This window comes from Leopardus geoffroyi, chromosome A2 (assembly GCF_018350155.1).
Source record: "Leopardus geoffroyi isolate Oge1 chromosome A2, O.geoffroyi_Oge1_pat1.0, whole genome shotgun sequence".
Classification (NCBI taxonomy): Eukaryota; Metazoa; Chordata; class Mammalia; order Carnivora; family Felidae; genus Leopardus; species Leopardus geoffroyi.
Genome location: NC_059331.1, coordinates 4,777,758 through 4,795,071, shown reverse-complemented (window position 1 = coordinate 4,795,071; position 17,314 = coordinate 4,777,758). Strand labels below are relative to the sequence as shown.

The 17,314-nt window shown below is 57.2% G+C and overlaps 1 protein-coding gene and 1 long non-coding RNA gene across 2 annotated transcripts; both read left to right on the top strand.

Moving 5' to 3' along the window:
- The first annotated feature begins 968 nt into the window (after positions 1–968).
- LOC123605198 lies at positions 969–6,798 on the top strand. The gene is made up of 3 exons (XR_006715645.1): positions 969–1,620; positions 6,176–6,334; positions 6,451–6,798. It is a non-coding gene; the product is annotated as an uncharacterized LOC123605198 (long non-coding RNA).
- A 351-nt stretch (positions 6,799–7,149) lies between these two features.
- Positions 7,150–12,250, top strand: TUBB4A (tubulin beta 4A class IVa). Its single transcript, XM_045491744.1, has 4 exons — positions 7,150–7,313; positions 7,866–7,974; positions 8,088–8,198; positions 10,682–12,250. The coding sequence occupies exons 1-4, from the start codon at positions 7,257–7,259 to the stop codon at positions 11,737–11,739; spliced, it is 1,335 nt and encodes a 444-aa protein (XP_045347700.1). The 5' UTR covers positions 7,150–7,256; the 3' UTR covers positions 11,740–12,250.
- Positions 12,251–17,314: the final 5,064 nt, after the last annotated feature.

Here is a 17,314-nt window from a genome sequence, read left to right as displayed (position 1 = left end):
GGATCTGATGGTATTTGCGTAGCCTGGTGTGTGTCTGGGTCTAGATGGGCCTATATGTGTTGCGGATATATTGTCGCACAGTGTTTCTGTGTGTGTGTGTCTGGGTCAGACTGTGTAGTTGTATTGTGTAATTGTGTATGTCGGACTCTGTGTGTGGATGTACGTCTACGGCCTGAGCTTGCCTGGAGTCTAGATGTGTGGCTGACATATGCCAGCCCCCCCCCCCCAATTCCCCAGTGGGTAGAGCTGGTGACCAAAGCCCCTTTGCTGGGAAGAGGAGGGCAGGTTGGGACACTAGCTTTGCCCTCTTAGCCCAGGAAGGGAGCTGGGGGCTGTAGGAAGCTAGGTTCCAACTACCTAGCTTCACCAGACTTCAGTGGGCAACAGGACGAGAGGGTGGCAGGCCTGGGAGTAAGCCTTTAGGGTGGGTGGGCCTGACAGCCTAAGACAGACCCCCCTGCCCTGCCTGACTTCAGGATGTGGTGTCAGGTGAGGAGCCCCAGGCCCTGCTCACACACAGTATTCACACCATTATCACCCAGCTCAGACACAGAGCCATAGATATAGGCACGAACACACACACATACCACACTTCCATGAACACACATGCATAATCACACACACGCACATGCGCGCACAACCACTATTCACACAACACATGCATGGTGCATACGTGCACGCACCAAGATGCACACGTCTGCCTTCACTGACATCCCCAAGCACACAGGTGCACATACCAAAACACCCACGTACACACAAACACACTTCCAAAAACACATGGTTCCACGCCTACAAAGACAGAGACTCACGCTCACCAAGAAAGAAACAGAAGGAGATTCACAGCCAGGAGCTCCTGGGTGGCTCAGTAGGTTAAGCGTCCGACTTCAGCTCAGGTCACCATCTCATGGTTTGTGAGTTCGAGCCCTGGATTGGGCTCTCTGCTGTCACTGCAGAGCCTGCTTTGGATCCTCTGTTCCTCCCTTCCCCACTTGCACTCTCTCTCTCTCTCTCAAGAATGAATAAAACATTTTAAGAAAAGAAAAGAAAGGAACCCCCTTACCCTTGCCGCCTCATTATTCTAACCCCTTACCCACTTTGTGCACAGGACCCCACCCACGCGTGGGTCCCTGGAGCTCTGTCCTCCTCTGGCCTTCTGTCCAGACCATCTTCCCCACACAGCCTTCCCCACCCTGCCACCACGTCCAGGCTGTGGAGATGCAGGCAGGAGAGACTGGCCAGAAGGCCTAAGGAGAGTCAGCGTCAGGCCAACTGTCCGCCCCAGGCAGTCAGCATCCCCAGTGAGCCGAGCGAGAGCGGTTTGTTCTTACCCTATATGCAGGGCTTCTCCTGAGATGACACTACCACCAAATACCCCCGGGGGGCCCATTACACCATCGAGGACTCAGCATTCACCATCGTGGGCTTCTGACTCTGCCCCTTCAGGGTGAGGGGCTGGCCACTTTCCGCCCGTGCAGTGGTGACACGCCACAGGCCAGCTTCCCCCCTTTTTTCTGGCAAAGCGTAAGCCGAAGGCAGGGGCAGGTACCAACTCTGCTCCCAACGAGATGGGAAATCGCGCTGCTCGACGGCACAGAACCCCTCTCTTTGAGGAACCACATGGTAAGGCTCACCCTTTGTTAACACAGAATAGAGGAAACGCCTGCCTCGGTGCCTTAGGCACAGAGGAAGCACAGCCCCGGTCCCCCCAACACACAGGGAAGCCCACCGCTCATACTGATAAAGCAGGATGCGGTGCTGCCCCTCTTCTGGGGAGCTGGGAAACCTCTTTCAAACATAGAGGGGACATCCTGCCTCTTTCTCCTGGTGAAAAGGAAAGTCGTTCCCCCCCACCCCCATTTTCTGACATTTGGGAGGAAGCCCACACGTTTCTCCTGGTGTAGCAGGAAGTCCCGCCCCTTCCGGATGTGGGACTCCCGCCCAAGTCTGACATAAAATAGGGGGATGCCCACCCTCCTTCTTGGTGACACGGGAAGCGATGCCCTTCTGCCTGGCTTGGTGGGAACCCAGCCCCTCCTGTCCCCATGACAGGGAGAAATGCAGATTGTCTGAGACACAGGCTTGGGGAGCTCCCACTCGTGCTGCACCCCTGCCCCCGGTGGTGACCCCTCCCCACTCCAGTGTGGCCCGCAGACCAGCCTGGGAGAGGTGGTCCGGGTCCAGGGCCTGCAGGTAAGCTTGCCAACCCTCACGAAGAGCCCTCACGTGGCCGTGGTCTCCAAGCATCTGGCACCTTCGTGTTTGGTGGCACAGGATGACCACAAGTCTCTTAAGGCCCCGCTTCCTGGCACGGTCCCTGCCCAACCCAGCTTCCTTCAGCTATGAGAGCAGCTACATCGCCGACACCTGCACCAGGCACCCCGAGAGTGTCCTCGATGCCAGGCGAGCGGGCGGGCATTGAGGGGAACCCAGGAAGCAGCCCCTGCCACACCCCAGCCGCATCTGAGGTCAGCAGGTGTCAGCCCTCCTCCGCCCCTCCCCCACCGGTCTCCCAGAAAATCTTTCGATTCTGAGCACGCCTCCTCGGGGATGTACTCCAAGGCGTATCTGGCGGCGAGTGTTAGTGGGAGGCGGGCCATCCACCGGGCAAGGCCAGAGAATGCTCCGTTGTCCCCCACCCCCACCAGCGCCAGGCACGGCTTCCACAGAGCTGGTGTATGCCCCTGGACTTGGGAGGGCTAGAATGGGGAGGGCCTATCTCCTCTTAAGGCTCATTCAGCATCCCTGTCCTGCAACAGCAATTTCCAGAACTCTCCGTCTCCCCCTCTCTGCAGCTGGAGAGGGCCCGTGCCAGGCTGGGTTCATGCCCAGGGCTGGACTCCGCCGGGGGCAGGGGGAAGGGAATTCGGGCCCAGTGGAGGTGGAGGTCTAAGGTCTGGGCGGAGAGGTGACAGGAGGAGCTGGGGAGAAGGGAAACCTCCGGAAAGGAGTCAATGACCCAGGGGACAAAGAGAGCACAGACTTGGGTGGTGGCATGAGATCTCGCACAGCGGAGCCAGCCCACAGCACTCAGGGAGCATGGTGGGCAGACACAATGGCACAGAGGCCAGGCCACGGAGCACGTGACAGTCACACGGCTCACACCAGCTACTGGTCACACCGGCAACATTTTCCTCCTGAAAGACGCCCATTTGACTGACAGCCTTCCCCTCCCCTCCCCCTTTTTTTAAAGACCAAGTAACCAAATAACTACCACCTCCCACAGTGATAAAAGATCAGGGGCTTGGGACCTGGAATGTATGGACTTTATTCCCAGCCTCAACTGTGTGTGAAATCCTCAACCTCCCAGGGCCTCCATTTCCCCACCTGTGAAATGGGCATATAAACAGCCTCTGCCTCCTAGGGTTGTGGTTTCACGAGCTGAAGCACAAATGAGCTGACACACTCAAAGCACTTAAACAGGATTTGGCTAAAATATCACCATTATCATTAATAATAGGCAAAACAGACTCCACCCCCGCCCCGAGGTGGACTGGGAGTTGGGGTGCATGTCAATGCCTTGAGACTCACAGATGGGGTGGCAGTGTGGCCCCCACACGGTGGACAGATCACACACAATTAGAAGGCAGGCCTTTCCTGGGTTTTGCAGACCTCAGAAAGGGTGGTCCGTTTAGTGAGCGGAATGTTCTGGGTCTCTGGGAATCCCCCCCACCTCACGAGTATTCCCCAAGTGCTGATGCCTGATTTCTCCTGAAATGCCCAGCAGCCGCTTCCCTGTGCTTTGCTGCTCATTCCGAGGTAGTAACTTAACCTGGTGTTTTAAAATGGGATTTTGCTTTCTGTGTTCCGTTGCAAAATCAGGAGCCCATCCTCTGCTCTTTCGGGGCTCCCCGATGACGCCAACCCGGTTCGATCGGGGCTGTGACCCCCAGCAAGAGGTGGGGGTACTGTGAGCTTCCCCACAGGGTCTCACCAGACTGCATGGGAAACCCTCTCTTCGGCATCCTACATGTCTCCCAACACTGGCGTGTGGTTCACAGCATAGAGCTAGCTCGCTTACAGTGCTGGTTTTGGGGGGGGGGGGGGGGGCAGAGCCAATAACCTCTTTAGAGGCTGAAATCCATTTCCATACAAAACTGGCAAGATAGAATGTCCTGCCTCACACTATGGCTGCCCAGGGCCGGGCAGGCAGATGGGTGCAAAACTGCAGTGGGGAGTCCTTCTGCATACCCGCTCCTGGGGCTTGAGACCCTGCGCAGCTGCCCCCAGCTCTGCGGGCAGACCCGCTCCTGAAGCCAAAAAAAAAAAACCAAAAAACAAAACCACACACAGGCTCTTAACAGCCCGTCATCCAGCTCCTTTTCGTTTCCCTGGCTCTATTCACTGGCCACGTCCGGATCTTGGACTCTCGGCACCACCGGTATAAATCTGGTCTTCGGATTCCCGCAGGGAGAGCCTTGATGGCTTTCTGGGTGGTAGGCGAAAGCATGCTACCAGGGAGGGTCGGCTTGCCTGGGGGCCTGGCACGTTTTACCTCCCAGGGTGGGGCAGCCATGGGATACAAGTGACATCAGCCCACCCCAACCCCCTCTGCCTTCATCCCTACAGGCTTTCTTCGTCTCTGGCTTCCTCACATCTCAGGCATTGCCAGCCAGGTCCCAGCAACCCCAGGGGCTGGAAGACCACCCTGACTCTCCATTCTCTTCCCCCTTGCCCTCCCTCTGCTCTCCTGAGGACCACCAGGGAGGCCCTGATGCAGACAGACATAGAGGACACCACAGAGCCCATACTCTCTAGAGACCGTCCCTTCCCAGGTACACTTCCCAGCAGGACGCCCTGCTCTCTGGGGCTCAATCCATGACCCAGATCAGCCCTGCCCTGGCGGAGTGACCCAGGGCATCCATTTTTCTGGGGCTGAGCCCCAAGTCAGCCCCTCCCAGCAGGGCCACTTCCATTTTTATATTTTTTATGACTCTTGCTATATGAAAAAATTACAGGGGCGCCTGGGTGGCGCCGTCGGTTAAGCGTCCGACTTCAGCCAGGTCACGATTTCGCGGTCCGGGAGTTCGAGCCCCGCGTCGGGCTCTGGGCTGATGGCTCAGAGCCTGGAGCCTGTTTCCGATTCTGTGTCTCCCTCTCTCTCTGCCCCTCCCCCGTTCATGCTCTGTCTCTCTCTGTCCCAAAAATAAATAAACGTTGAAAAAAAAATAAAAAAAAAATTACAAAATGCCAACGCGGAACTTTCGAGACATATTAACATGGGTCAGTGGAAATCCATGTCTCAGGGGTCAGTTATGACACACTGGGTTGTAACCTCAAAAGTCTAAATTGGGGTTTCTCCACTTTGGCGTTATTGACATTTGGAGTTTGGATAATTCTTTGCATTGTAGAGTGTTGGGTGGCATCCCTGGGCTCCACCCACTGGATGCCAGTAGCACCTCCAGGTCGTAATAAGCAAAAATGTCTCCAGACATTGGGAAGCGTCCCCTGGGGGAGCACAGCACCGCAGCTGAGACCCCCTGGGTTACAGGATCTCGCTGACACCACCCCTAAGAAATTCTGCCTTCATAATCATCTGACCTACTGTGAGCCCTGCACACATTTAAATACAAAACTTGGCGGGGGGGGGGCGGGTAGGCAAGAGGAAGTGACCCACAGATACGGGGGTGGGGGTCACCCTGGTTTAAACCATAAAACAGCTGTCTAACCCATCAGAAACCTATTGTGTCTAATGAGAGCTTGGGGGTCTCCATTTTTTTCCCCAATTAATAACACAAGGTTTCTCAGGCCTATTGCCATTTGGTGCCAGATCATTCTTGAGGCTGGGGGGGAGGGGGGAGGGATTAAACTGTGCGTTGTAGAATGTTTGGCAACATTCACCACTAGATGGCAGGACCACACACACCCCCTGTCTGGACATGACATGGCCAAGTGTCCCCCTGTTGAGAACCACGGGTCAAAACCAGAAGCCACGGCAAATGTGAGGTCCCAGCCATGTAGCCAACCTGACTAACCTCCCCCCCCCCCAATAGCTGGAGGCCACAGGGGATGCAGAGGAGGTGAGGAGGAGGCTTCTGCCCATGGCACAGCTAGAGGTCAGCAGAAGGTGGCCCCAAGGGGTCTGGCCTCCACTGGAGGCTCAGCACAGAAAGTCTTGTCCAGCCCCTGATAATAATTGTAATACCAACAGCTACAATGTATTGTTTACTCTGTGCAGAGAAAGTCGGGCCTGGCTTGTTAACTGGGCCATCTCATCAGACCCTCCCCATGGCCCTAGAGGGCAGGCATTGACCGCCCCATCTTGCAGATAAGGAAATTCAGCCAAAGACAAGCAAAGTGACCGTGCAAGGTCATTCAGCTAACAAGAAATGCCAAGGTAAGGCGAAGAGAGGTGCCTATTGGGGGGGGGGGGGGGGAGGAGGGTGGCAAGGCAGTCCCAGGGGCTATCTATCCATCCCATGTATAATCCAGCTGTAAATCTTACTCCTTGAGGTTCAACCCCAGGCAAGGCTGGAGTTGGCCGCACCTGCCAAGGACCCAAAGCCCAACAGAGGTGTCCAGGGGGAGCGCACTGTCCCCCACAACCTCCATCAGCGTCCACAAGCATCCCCAGCCAAACATGGAAGAAAAATCGTGGTGTCACTTACTATGCGGCTCCAGGACAAGTCCTCCAGGAACCGCCCGCCCCCCGCCCCCCAAAACAGACCGCAGCTCCGGAGCCCCCAGCTCGCCCCACTAGGGGTCCTCTCGGTTGTCGCAAGGGTTCTGGCAAAGGAGACCTACACGGAAGGAGGAGGCAGGCTACGGATGAGAAACTGAGGCAGGGCCGCCCGGGGGTGGGGGGGGGGGGCGTGGAGGATGGGGGAGAGACGGGATCGATCCGCAGCTCGTTTACTCGGCGCTCTCCCTTCCCCGCCCCATCCCCGCAAGACCCCGGTCGCCAGGCCCGGCTGGGAGCCGGGTGGAGCGGGTGGGGGAGGAAATGTTTAGGTGGAGCTCGAGGGGCCTCACCCCACGGCCCCGGCGTGCCCCAGCCTGGGTCCCCGGAGGTCTCCCAGCCGCGGGGGAGGGAGATCCCTCCACCCCGGCACCCTCCGTCCCGGGGCGGGACCAGGGGGCGGGGCGGGCCGGTGACCGGCCGTGACGCGGGCCCCGCCCGCTCATATAGAGGCGCCCCGGGGGCGCAGGGACCTTGCTTCGCCGCCGCCGCTGCCGCCGCCGCCGCGTCCACCTCCCGTCCCGCCGCCGCAGCTCCCAGCGCCAGCGCCGCCGCCGCGTCCACCGTCAGCACCAGCGCCATGCGGGAAATCGTGCACCTGCAGGCCGGCCAGTGCGGCAACCAGATCGGAGCCAAGGTGCGCGGGGGCTGGGGCCCCGGAGGCGGCCGAGAGGAGCCGAGCAGGTCCAAGGGCTCCGCAGAGCTCCCCCACCTGGGGCCTCTCGGAGGGATGGGGTCCCCGGGAGGCCAGGACCCCGGGGACGGTTAGGGGAGGGGGGGGGCGGGGGCAGGGCCAGGCTGGGAACAAAGAGGCCTGTGGGGGTGGGGCCCAGCCTTCCGTCCGCTGACCACAGCTGGCTGCACAGCTGGCCCACTGTCCTCTCCACGCGCACAAAGGGACCCTGCCCCTCCCCGCACGCTGCAGCCTGGGCGAGCTGACACCGGCAGGCTCGGCCGAGGTGGTGACTCGGCTCCACCCCCGCCCCCACCTCTCCCTTCTTGCTGCCTCATGCCTGCCCTCCCCACCATGCCTCTAGGTCCCCCCTTCGCCTTGCTGGGGGACAGGTGGCAGCTAGGAAGGCGGTTGGAGGTCGTGGGCCCGGAGAGGCAGGGACAGGTCTGGCCGCCCGCTTCTCCGCCCTCTGCCCTTACCCGTCCCTCCCCCCCTCCACCCCCGCCATCCCTCTAGTTTTGGGAGGTGATCAGTGATGAGCACGGCATCGACCCCACCGGCACATACCACGGAGACAGTGACCTGCAGCTGGAGAGAATCAACGTGTACTACAATGAGGCCACAGGTAGGGGCCCGGGGGCACCTGCGGAAGTGGGGGTGGGGAGGCTGGGAGGGGGCAGGATGCTGGTTCCTGGCACTCCCGCAACCCCCAGCCGCCCTCCATCTGCTTCCCTGCAGGAGGAAATTATGTTCCCAGAGCCGTGCTGGTGGACCTGGAGCCGGGCACCATGGACTCTGTCCGCTCTGGCCCCTTCGGCCAGATTTTCCGGCCCGACAACTTTGTTTTTGGTGAGTTCCAGGCACGGGAAGCCCCCTTGCTCCTTTCACTTCCAAATGCTTGGTGAAAAATCCCCCCACTTGGCTCGGGAGACTCTGGTGGCCACGGGGTCCCACGGCCCCGCGGGGGAGGCGAACAGGGCAGTCAGGGTTGTGATGGAGGACACACAGGCCACCGTGAGAGCCCAGGACGGGCATCTGATAGGGAGGAGGGTGGAGAGAAGGCTTCCTGGAGGAGGTGGCATTTTAATTTAACAGCATGGACTGGAGCCAGACTGTCTGGGTGAAAATGCCAGTTCTGCCATTTCACGCATTCAACAAGTAACGTATTGAGCACCTACGGCATACCGGGCCCTGCCGTTACCCCAGAAGAACAAAGCAGACAAGATTCTCTACCCTATCGGAGCCGACCTCCCAGGGGAGGGATGTGCAACAGAGAAGCTAAATAAGCACAACTCAGCCACTGATTGAAAGTCAACTGGGTGACCGTAGACAGGCTCCTTCAGCTCTCTGTGCCTGTCTCCACACCTTTAAAGCAGAGATTATAAAAAAGACCTACTCATCATCACAATCGTGAGGCTTAAAGCCGTGAATATGCAGAGCACCCAGAACCGTATCTAACAGAGAGGAAAAAGCACATAAGCATTTGTACTTTTCATTATCACGATCACTGTTAATACCTGCAGCCTAAAATATGAGCAGGACCCAGACTGACCAGGAGGCATTGAAGGGAGGAAAGATGTGCAAGACCGAGGGAACAGCACATGTGAAGAGAGCAGACACATTTGTGGCGCTCAGGTTCCTGGGGCACACACGCTCTGTGAACATCCTTCAGTGACACTGTTCCTAGTGCCTCCCAGGTCAGGCTGGCTGCACACACCCACCCACCTGGCCTCAGACCCCGGGGCTCCACCCTCTCCCCCAGCACCCCGGGAACCTCTCTTCCTCAGAGCAGGGTGGTTTATGGAGTCTGAAGTCTACGCGTTGACAGGACAGGCTGTGTGACCTTGGACAAACAACTTCCCCTCTCTGGTCTGTGTGATGACTCAGCAAGATAACGATGCTCCCGTGTGGGTATGGCATACAATACGTCCTCGGGATATGGCTGTGGAAGGACTGAATAATGTTGACCAAAGGGTGTGAGGGAGTCTAGGAAAACTATGGGTGGCTCCATTGGGACCAATAGATTTGAAGGCTTCTGGGAGCCTGGGTGGGGAGGCAGTGTTAAAAGCGTGGAGTCAGGAGACAGACTGCCAGGCAATCCCGTTTCTCTCTGAGGAGGTGACATGGCACAAAGACCTGAAAGAAAAGTCAGCTATGTGAGTACCTGGGGGTAAGGGCATCCCAGTCAGAATGAACAGCAGGCGCAAAGGTCCTGGGGCAGCACCAGGCCTGGTGTGCTGGAGGAACTGCAAGGAGCCCGATGTGGTTAGAGCAGAGTGGACGAGGGAGAGAGAGGGAGGAGGTGAGTGCAGGCACGAGACAGGGTAGGGGCAGGTTGTTCAGGGCTCTGTGGGCTGCACGGAAGACCTGGGCTTGTACCCCCAGGGAAGTGGGAGCCCTGGAGGGTTGTGGGTAGGGGAGGGTGGGACATGATTCAGGTGCTCACAGACGCCCTCTGGCTGCTGGCAGGAGAACAGACTGTTCTGTAGAGGGTGGGGAGGCCGGTGGGAACCAGTCCAGAACAGGGTCGATGAGGTCAGACCAGGGTGGAGTCAAAGGAGGGAATGAGAAGAAATGTTAACCTTTTCACAAAAATACCGGCCCATCCACTAATACTAATCCTTGCCCTCCTGGAGGTCACATTTCCCGGTGAGATTACAGACAATGAACATGAGTAACAAGAACACGTAAGTTTGTCAGTGCTTCGGGGGGGAAAAAAAAAAAAAAAAAAGGCAAGGAAGAGGAATAAGAAATGGGAGGAAAGCCTCAGTGAGAGTGACCAAGCCCTGAAGGAGGTGAGAGAGCCATGCGGGTATCTGCGGGAAGACCATTTCGGGCAGAGGGAATGCATGTGCAAAGGCCCTGGGGCAGGACTGGGCCTGGGGTGTTGGAGGAACAGCAAGGAGGACCCTCTGGTTGGAGAAGAGTGAGCCAGAAAAGAGGAGACAGAGGAGGTGAGAGCAGGGAGAGGGGCTCGCAGGTCCTGCAGGGCCCTGTGGGCCGAGTCGGGGCGGAGAGGCTTGGGCTTTTATTCAAAGACCCAGCTGGTTTTTGAGCTTAAAGCAGGAGGCTTCTGGGCCAAAGCGGGACATGAATGGCTTCCGGCTTTCCCAGGATCCCCTCTGGCTGCTGGATGAGAAGCCAGCAAGGATAGAGGCAGACCGCAAGAACGACCCACAGTAACGCTAACACAGTAATAATTTCATTGCTGTTATTCGACTCCTGGGATGGCCGGGGTGAGGGGGAGCTCTCCCCGTAACCCCCCTGTGCGCTCTCCACCCCCACCCCCACCCCGTCCCGTCCCGTCGCGCCCCGTCCCCTTCCCTCTGCAGGCCAGTCGGGAGCCGGCAACAACTGGGCCAAGGGCCATTACACGGAGGGCGCCGAGCTGGTGGACGCCGTCCTGGACGTGGTGCGCAAGGAGGCCGAGAGTTGTGACTGCCTGCAGGGCTTCCAGCTGACCCACTCGCTGGGCGGGGGCACGGGGTCCGGGATGGGCACCCTCCTCATCAGCAAGATCCGCGAGGAGTTCCCCGACCGGATCATGAACACCTTCAGCGTGGTGCCGTCGCCCAAGGTGTCGGACACGGTGGTGGAGCCCTACAACGCCACGCTGTCGGTGCACCAGCTGGTGGAGAACACGGACGAGACGTACTGCATCGACAACGAGGCCCTGTACGACATCTGCTTCCGCACCCTGAAGCTGACCACGCCCACCTACGGCGACCTCAACCACCTGGTGTCGGCCACCATGAGCGGCGTCACCACCTGCCTGCGCTTCCCGGGCCAGCTGAACGCCGACCTGCGCAAGCTGGCCGTGAACATGGTGCCCTTCCCGCGCCTGCATTTCTTCATGCCGGGCTTCGCGCCGCTCACCAGCCGCGGCAGCCAGCAGTACCGCGCGCTCACGGTGCCCGAGCTGACCCAGCAGATGTTCGACGCCAAGAACATGATGGCCGCGTGCGACCCGCGCCACGGCCGCTACCTGACGGTGGCCGCCGTGTTCCGCGGCCGCATGTCCATGAAGGAGGTGGACGAGCAGATGCTGAGCGTGCAAAGCAAGAACAGCAGCTACTTCGTCGAGTGGATCCCCAACAACGTCAAGACCGCCGTGTGCGACATCCCGCCGCGCGGCCTCAAGATGGCCGCCACCTTCATCGGCAACAGCACGGCCATCCAGGAGCTGTTCAAGCGCATCTCGGAGCAGTTCACGGCCATGTTCCGGCGCAAGGCCTTCCTGCACTGGTACACGGGCGAGGGCATGGACGAGATGGAGTTCACCGAGGCCGAGAGCAACATGAACGACCTGGTGTCCGAGTACCAGCAGTACCAGGACGCCACGGCCGAGGAGGGCGAGTTCGAGGAGGAGGCGGAGGAGGAGGTGGCCTAGGCCCCGCCCCGCGCTGCGACCCGGCCTCGCCCCGCCTCTGGGCCCGCCCCTCCGAGCCTCGCGCTTCCCGGGTGACCTTTGACCCGCGGGCGCCGCTCTCCGGCCGACCCCCGTCCGCCCTCCCCGTAGCTCTTCCAACGTGGACGCACGCACCCCCTCGTGAGCCCCACCGTTAACTCTCCGGGAGCCTCCCTTCGCGCGGACCTCTCCTTCACCTTTGACCTCCCCCACGGACCCCACTGTGCTCCCAGTTTACTTTCCACCCCTCTGGCCTTGCCCCGCCTCCCCCAGGACTGCCTCGTCTCCCTCTGGCTCCCGCCCCTCCCCTCTCTCCCCGCCCCTCCCTCCCCTCGGCCCTAGCCAACCTCGGTTTGCCAGGGTGGTGGGGGGCTGGCTGCCGCCGCCCGAGGAAGAAGCCCTGGAGCATGTGAGCAAAAGGCGTTGCGCCCTCCAGCCTCCCCGGCCTCCTCCCCTCTGCTTCACCCGCAATAAATAAACCGGTGGCCTGCCAGGTGTCTGCCCCGTGCGTTGTATCATCTCCCTGCGGGAGGGTCAGCAAGGGAGCTTTATGGGATGGACCTGGGTGCTGAAGGGACATCTGATCTGGGGGTGCTGGGGAGGGCGGCAGAGATTTCGGAGAGGGACAGCGCAGGCTGTATCGCTAACTAACTGTGGTGGTGAGTAAGCCTCTTGTGGTCTCAGCCTCCCGTTTGTTCAGATGGGGTGGGTAGACGGAGGGCATCAGTACCCTTCCATAGTCAGCTGGGGCATCCTCACAGCATGGTGGCAGGTTCCCCGTGAGCAGACATCCCAGGAGAGCAGGGCAGACTACGTTGCCTTTTTCTGACCCAGCTGCAGAAGTCACATAGCGTCCTCTGGACTCCTGATCGACGGGGTCACAAAGGCCCACCCAGGCTCAAGGGGGTAGGATGTACCCCTTGAGGGTAGAGAAGAAAGATTCCAGAAGGGCATGTGGGATGGGAGACATCTCTGTGACCATCTTTGGAAATTGCGATTTGCTGCACAGTCTTGCCCAACGTCCCATGGCCATCAAGCAGTGAGGTTGGGGTTCTCGACACATTAAGTCTAGAATTCTGATTCCCCTTTGTCAGCCAGAGCTCAGGACAAGGACCATCATAGGCGTATTAAGCAGAAAGGGATTTAATACAAGGATTTGGGGGCTTCCGGCATTGTTAGAGGGACTAAGAGAGCGGACCACAGGCCAGTATTTCTTTTTAGTCAGTGTGCCGAAGAATCACCGGCAAGGGGTGCCAGACTGGCTCAGTCGGCACAGCATACCACCCTTGGCCTCAGGCTTGTCAGTTCAAGCCCGAAGTTGGGTGTAAAGCTTACATTAAAAAAAATAATGGGGGGGGGGGCGCCTGGGTGGCTCAGTTAGGCGTCCAAATCTTGATTTCAGCTCCGGTCATAATCTCGCGGTTCATGAGTTCAAGCCCCATTTCGGGCTCTGGGCTGACTATATGGAGACTTCTTGGGATATTCTCTCTCTCCCTCTCTCTCTGCCCCTTCCCTGCTTTCACACTCTCTCTCTCAAAATAAATTTTAAAAAAATAATGAAAAGTAAAAGAAAAAGAAAGGAAGGAAGGAAGGAAGAAAGAAAGAAAGAAAAAGAAAGAATCAATGAATCACCAGGAAAACTTGGCCAGAGCACAGCTTCCTGAGTCCCACCCTAGACTTCCTGGTTTAATAGGTTTTGGGGAGTAGGGCCCAAGACTTTACATTTTTTAAGATTTTATTTTTAAATAATCTCTACACCCAACATGGGGCTCAAACCCACAACCAAGAGTTGCACGCTCCACCAACTAAGCCAGCCAGGTGCCTCAGCCCTTGCATTTTTAAAAAACATTTTTAAAGTTTAGTTTACTTATTTCAAGGAGAGAGAGAGAGAGATCATGGGAGGGGCAGAGAGAGTGGGAGAGAGAGAGAGAGAGAGAGAGAGAGAATCCCAAGCAGGCTCCGCACTGTCAGCTCAGAGTCCGATGTGGGGTTTGAACTCATGAACCACGAGATCATGACCAGAACTGAAATCAAGAGTGTCTAACCGACTGAGCCACTCAGATGCCCCCAGACCTTGCATTTCTAACAAGCTCCCAGGTGATGCTGGGTGAGGCTACTGCCTCTGAGGCCACGTTCTGAGTAGCCCTGGAACAGGTCACAACACCACAGAGCTGAGCCACCGGGGAACTGCTTCCTCTGCTCGGTGGGAAAGGCACCGCCACCAGAATTACAGAATCCAAGCACACCTCCCGACGCCGCACAACGCTGGAAATAGGTACAAACGCACAGAGTTCTGCTTTCGCTTCTGCCTTGCAAATCTCTTGTGAGCATTTCTGGTTAGCAGAACCTCACGTGCTTCCAGAACCAGAGCGGCAAAGAAGTCTAGGAAATGCTTTGGCTTGTTGTGGGGTTTTGTGTTTTTGTGTCTTTCTGTTTTTTAATTTTCTGGCTTCTGCAATACCGAGGGAGGCAAACCAGGAGGAAGAGAAAGAAGGAGGAGAGTTGCTGAGAGCCAATCTGGTACGTCCACCCCACTCTGTGCTAGGCCACCGGACCCGGACTGGGGTTCCAGACCCCTGACTAACCGGGTCCCCCTGCAGCCTCGAGGAAGGAGTGTAGGGAACACAGCCTGGATGCCAGTCCCCAGCAACCCGCGTTTCAGCGAGCGCAGCACAGAGCTGGGTGGTAGATCAGAAAGACAATGGACTGACCAGGCAGTGAACGTGGCTCTCTTTACCCTCTCAGACCTAATGCGGCCGCAAAAGAACTCCCCGTTCTACTCCCAAAGCATCCCCTTCTCTGACAAATGGCAGCGTGCAGTGGCTCAGACCCCAAATCTGAATCAGCCTTGATTCCCTGTTTCCTGTGCCCAACACGCTCTTCCTACCTCTTGCTGAGTCTGGTTGTCTCTGTCTCCAAAAGACACCCCAAATTTGACCCCTTCTCTCCACTTGGCTGGACCCTGGTCTCAGCCTCCATTATTGCGCATCCAGACAACCCCCCTCCCGATCGCTTCCCTGGACCCCCTGCTGCCACCCCTGTCCCTTTAAAGTGTGTTCTTCATCCACATCAGCCGGAGAGGAGCCTTTGTATGCAAATAGCATGTGCGAAGCCTGCCCCTCCCTTGTTCAAAACCTTGCCACTCACACTCAGACTGAAACTCAAACTCTCACCTTGCTCTCCACCGGCCCCCTGCTGACTACCTCTCCATCATCCTCCCCCCTCACTCAACTAACTTGAAACTGCAGTGACCTTCTTTTTGTGGTCAATCAAATCAAGCTCGATTGAACCTCAGGGCCTTTGCACATGCTATTCTGCTACTTTGGTCTGCAGGCTTCAGTTCCAATGTCACTTCTCGGAGCGGCCTTCCCTGGCGAATCTAAAATTAGCACCCAGTCACTCTCCATTAACTATCTTGTTTCATTAACTCCTCATGCCTATTGCTAACTCCAATGATCTCGTCTTGTTTCTTGTCTGTCCTCTTCCTTGCCTACTGGAATGTAAACTTCATGAAGACAGGAATCTTGTCTACCTTGGTCACCACATGCCCAGAAGAGCCCGATACAACACAGACCCTCAAGTAATTCTTTGTTGAATGAATGAGCAACTCCACTGTACGTGTCCTGATTTCTCCACTTTAATAAATCTTTTTAACGTTTATTTAGTTTTGAGAGAGACAGAGCATGAGCAGGGGAGGGGCAGAGAGAGAGGAAGACACAGAATTCAAAGCCGGCTGCAGGCTCTGAGCTGTCAGCATAGATCCAGACACAGGGCTCAAACCCACAAACCGTGAGGTCGTGACCTGAGCTGAAGTTGGACACTTGACTGACTGAGTCACCCAGGCGCCCCGTGATTTCCTCATTTTAGAGTGGGAAAATGAAGGCCCAGAGAATAGAGAAGGTGCCTTCTCAGACTGCCCCCAGTGAGGCCCCTCTCACCTATTCATGCCCCCCGTGTGATCCCCTCCCACTGAGGGTGGGCTGGACCTGGTGATGGCTTCTCGACCTATCATCTTTGAGATGTCAAAGATGATGGGATGTCACTTCCAAGATTAAGTGACAAAAGACTGACTTCTGCCTTGATACGTTCTGTGGTCTTCTCAGCCTGCTTGCTGTGGTGAAGGAAGCAGCATGTTGGGAAGGTCCGTGTGGCAAAGCACCGAGGGCAGCCTCCAGCCAGCAGCCAGCGAGGACCTGAGACCCTCAGTCCCACAATCCACAGTGAACTGAATCCTGCCAACAGCCACCAAGTGAGCTTCCACGCAGACCATTTGCCGCCTGGTCCTTCGGATGAGACCACAGCCCAGGGGACACGTTGCTACAGCTGAGAGATCCTGCAGTAGAGGACCCAGCTGAGCTGTGCCCAGAGTCCGGGCCCCCACAGAAACTGCCAGACGACAAACGTGTGTTCTTTTATGCCGTTCGCTTTAGGGTGACTTGTTGCACGGCAATAGATAATTAATACAGAGAGGTCAACACTCAGCTGAACTTCCTCCCACAATAACAGACAGAACATATCAAAAGCATGATTCAGGCCCTCTCATCAAGGCTTCGCGGGATCTGTGAGACAGGCACCATCTCCATTGTGCTGCAGACACAGAAACTGAGCTGCAGAGAGAATCGCTCTTTGAGACCACACCTCAGGGACGGAATCTCCTCTATCAGCCCTGCCTCCTCGGTGTGCCATCGGGCATCTGTTCGGAACTGGGGTGGATTTCACATGAAGAGGGATTCAGGAAGCCTCTGCAGATCATTAGGGCTTCTGTAAGAGAATGCCATAAACTGGGTGGCTTATGAACAATACACATTTGCTTCTTGCAATTTTCAGGACTGGAAGTCCAACATCAAAGCACCGGTTGGGGCGCCTGGGTGGCGCAGTCGGTTAAGCGTCCGACTTCAGCCAGGTCACGATCTCGCGGTCCGTGAGTTCGAGCCCCGCGTCGGGCTCTGGGCTGATGGCTCCGAGCCTGGAGCCTGTTTCCGATTCTGTGTCTCCCTCTCTCTCTGCCCCTCCCCCGTTCATGCTCTGTCTCTCTCTGTCCCAAAAATAAATAAACGTTGAAAAAAAAAATTAAAAAAAAAAAAAAAAGCACCGGCAGACTTCGTGTCCAGTTGAGGACCCACTCCCTGGCTCATAGAGACCGCTGTCTCTTCACCGTGCCCTCCCGTGGCAGAAGCGGGGAGGGGGCTTTCTGGCATCTCATAAGGTCATTGATCCCACTCATGAGGGCTCTGCCCCCATGGCTCAATCGTCTCCCATTGGTCCCACCTCCTAATACCATCACCCTGGTGGCGGGGGTAGGATTTAATATGTAAATTTTGGGTGGACACAAACATTCAGTCTCTAGCAATGTCTAAGACTGTGCGAGAGAGAGACGGACGCCAAGTAATCTGCACCATCCATCTGCAGTCCTGGTTGTGGTCCAGCCTCCCTGGAGAGAAAGGGGGGCATGAAGCTCTCTGTTCAGTCTCATCTCCACTTGTGTCTTGGCTGGAGACCTTAGAGGTGTGTGTGTGTGTGTGTGTGTGTGTGTGTGTGTGTGTGGCCTGCCTCTACC

Bases quoted from the DNA above. Each gene is read 5' to 3' on its own strand.
- TUBB4A (XM_045491744.1), top strand. From the start codon at position 7,257: ATGCGGGAAATCGTGCACCTGCAGGCCGGCCAGTGCGGCAACCAGATC. The intron at 7,314-7,865 runs GTGCGCGGGGGC...CCATCCCTCTAG, and splicing joins GCAACCAGATCGGAGCCAAG to TTTTGGGAGGTGATCAGTGA. The intron at 8,199-10,681 runs GTGAGTTCCAGG...TTCCCTCTGCAG, and splicing joins GCCCGACAACTTTGTTTTTG to GCCAGTCGGGAGCCGGCAAC.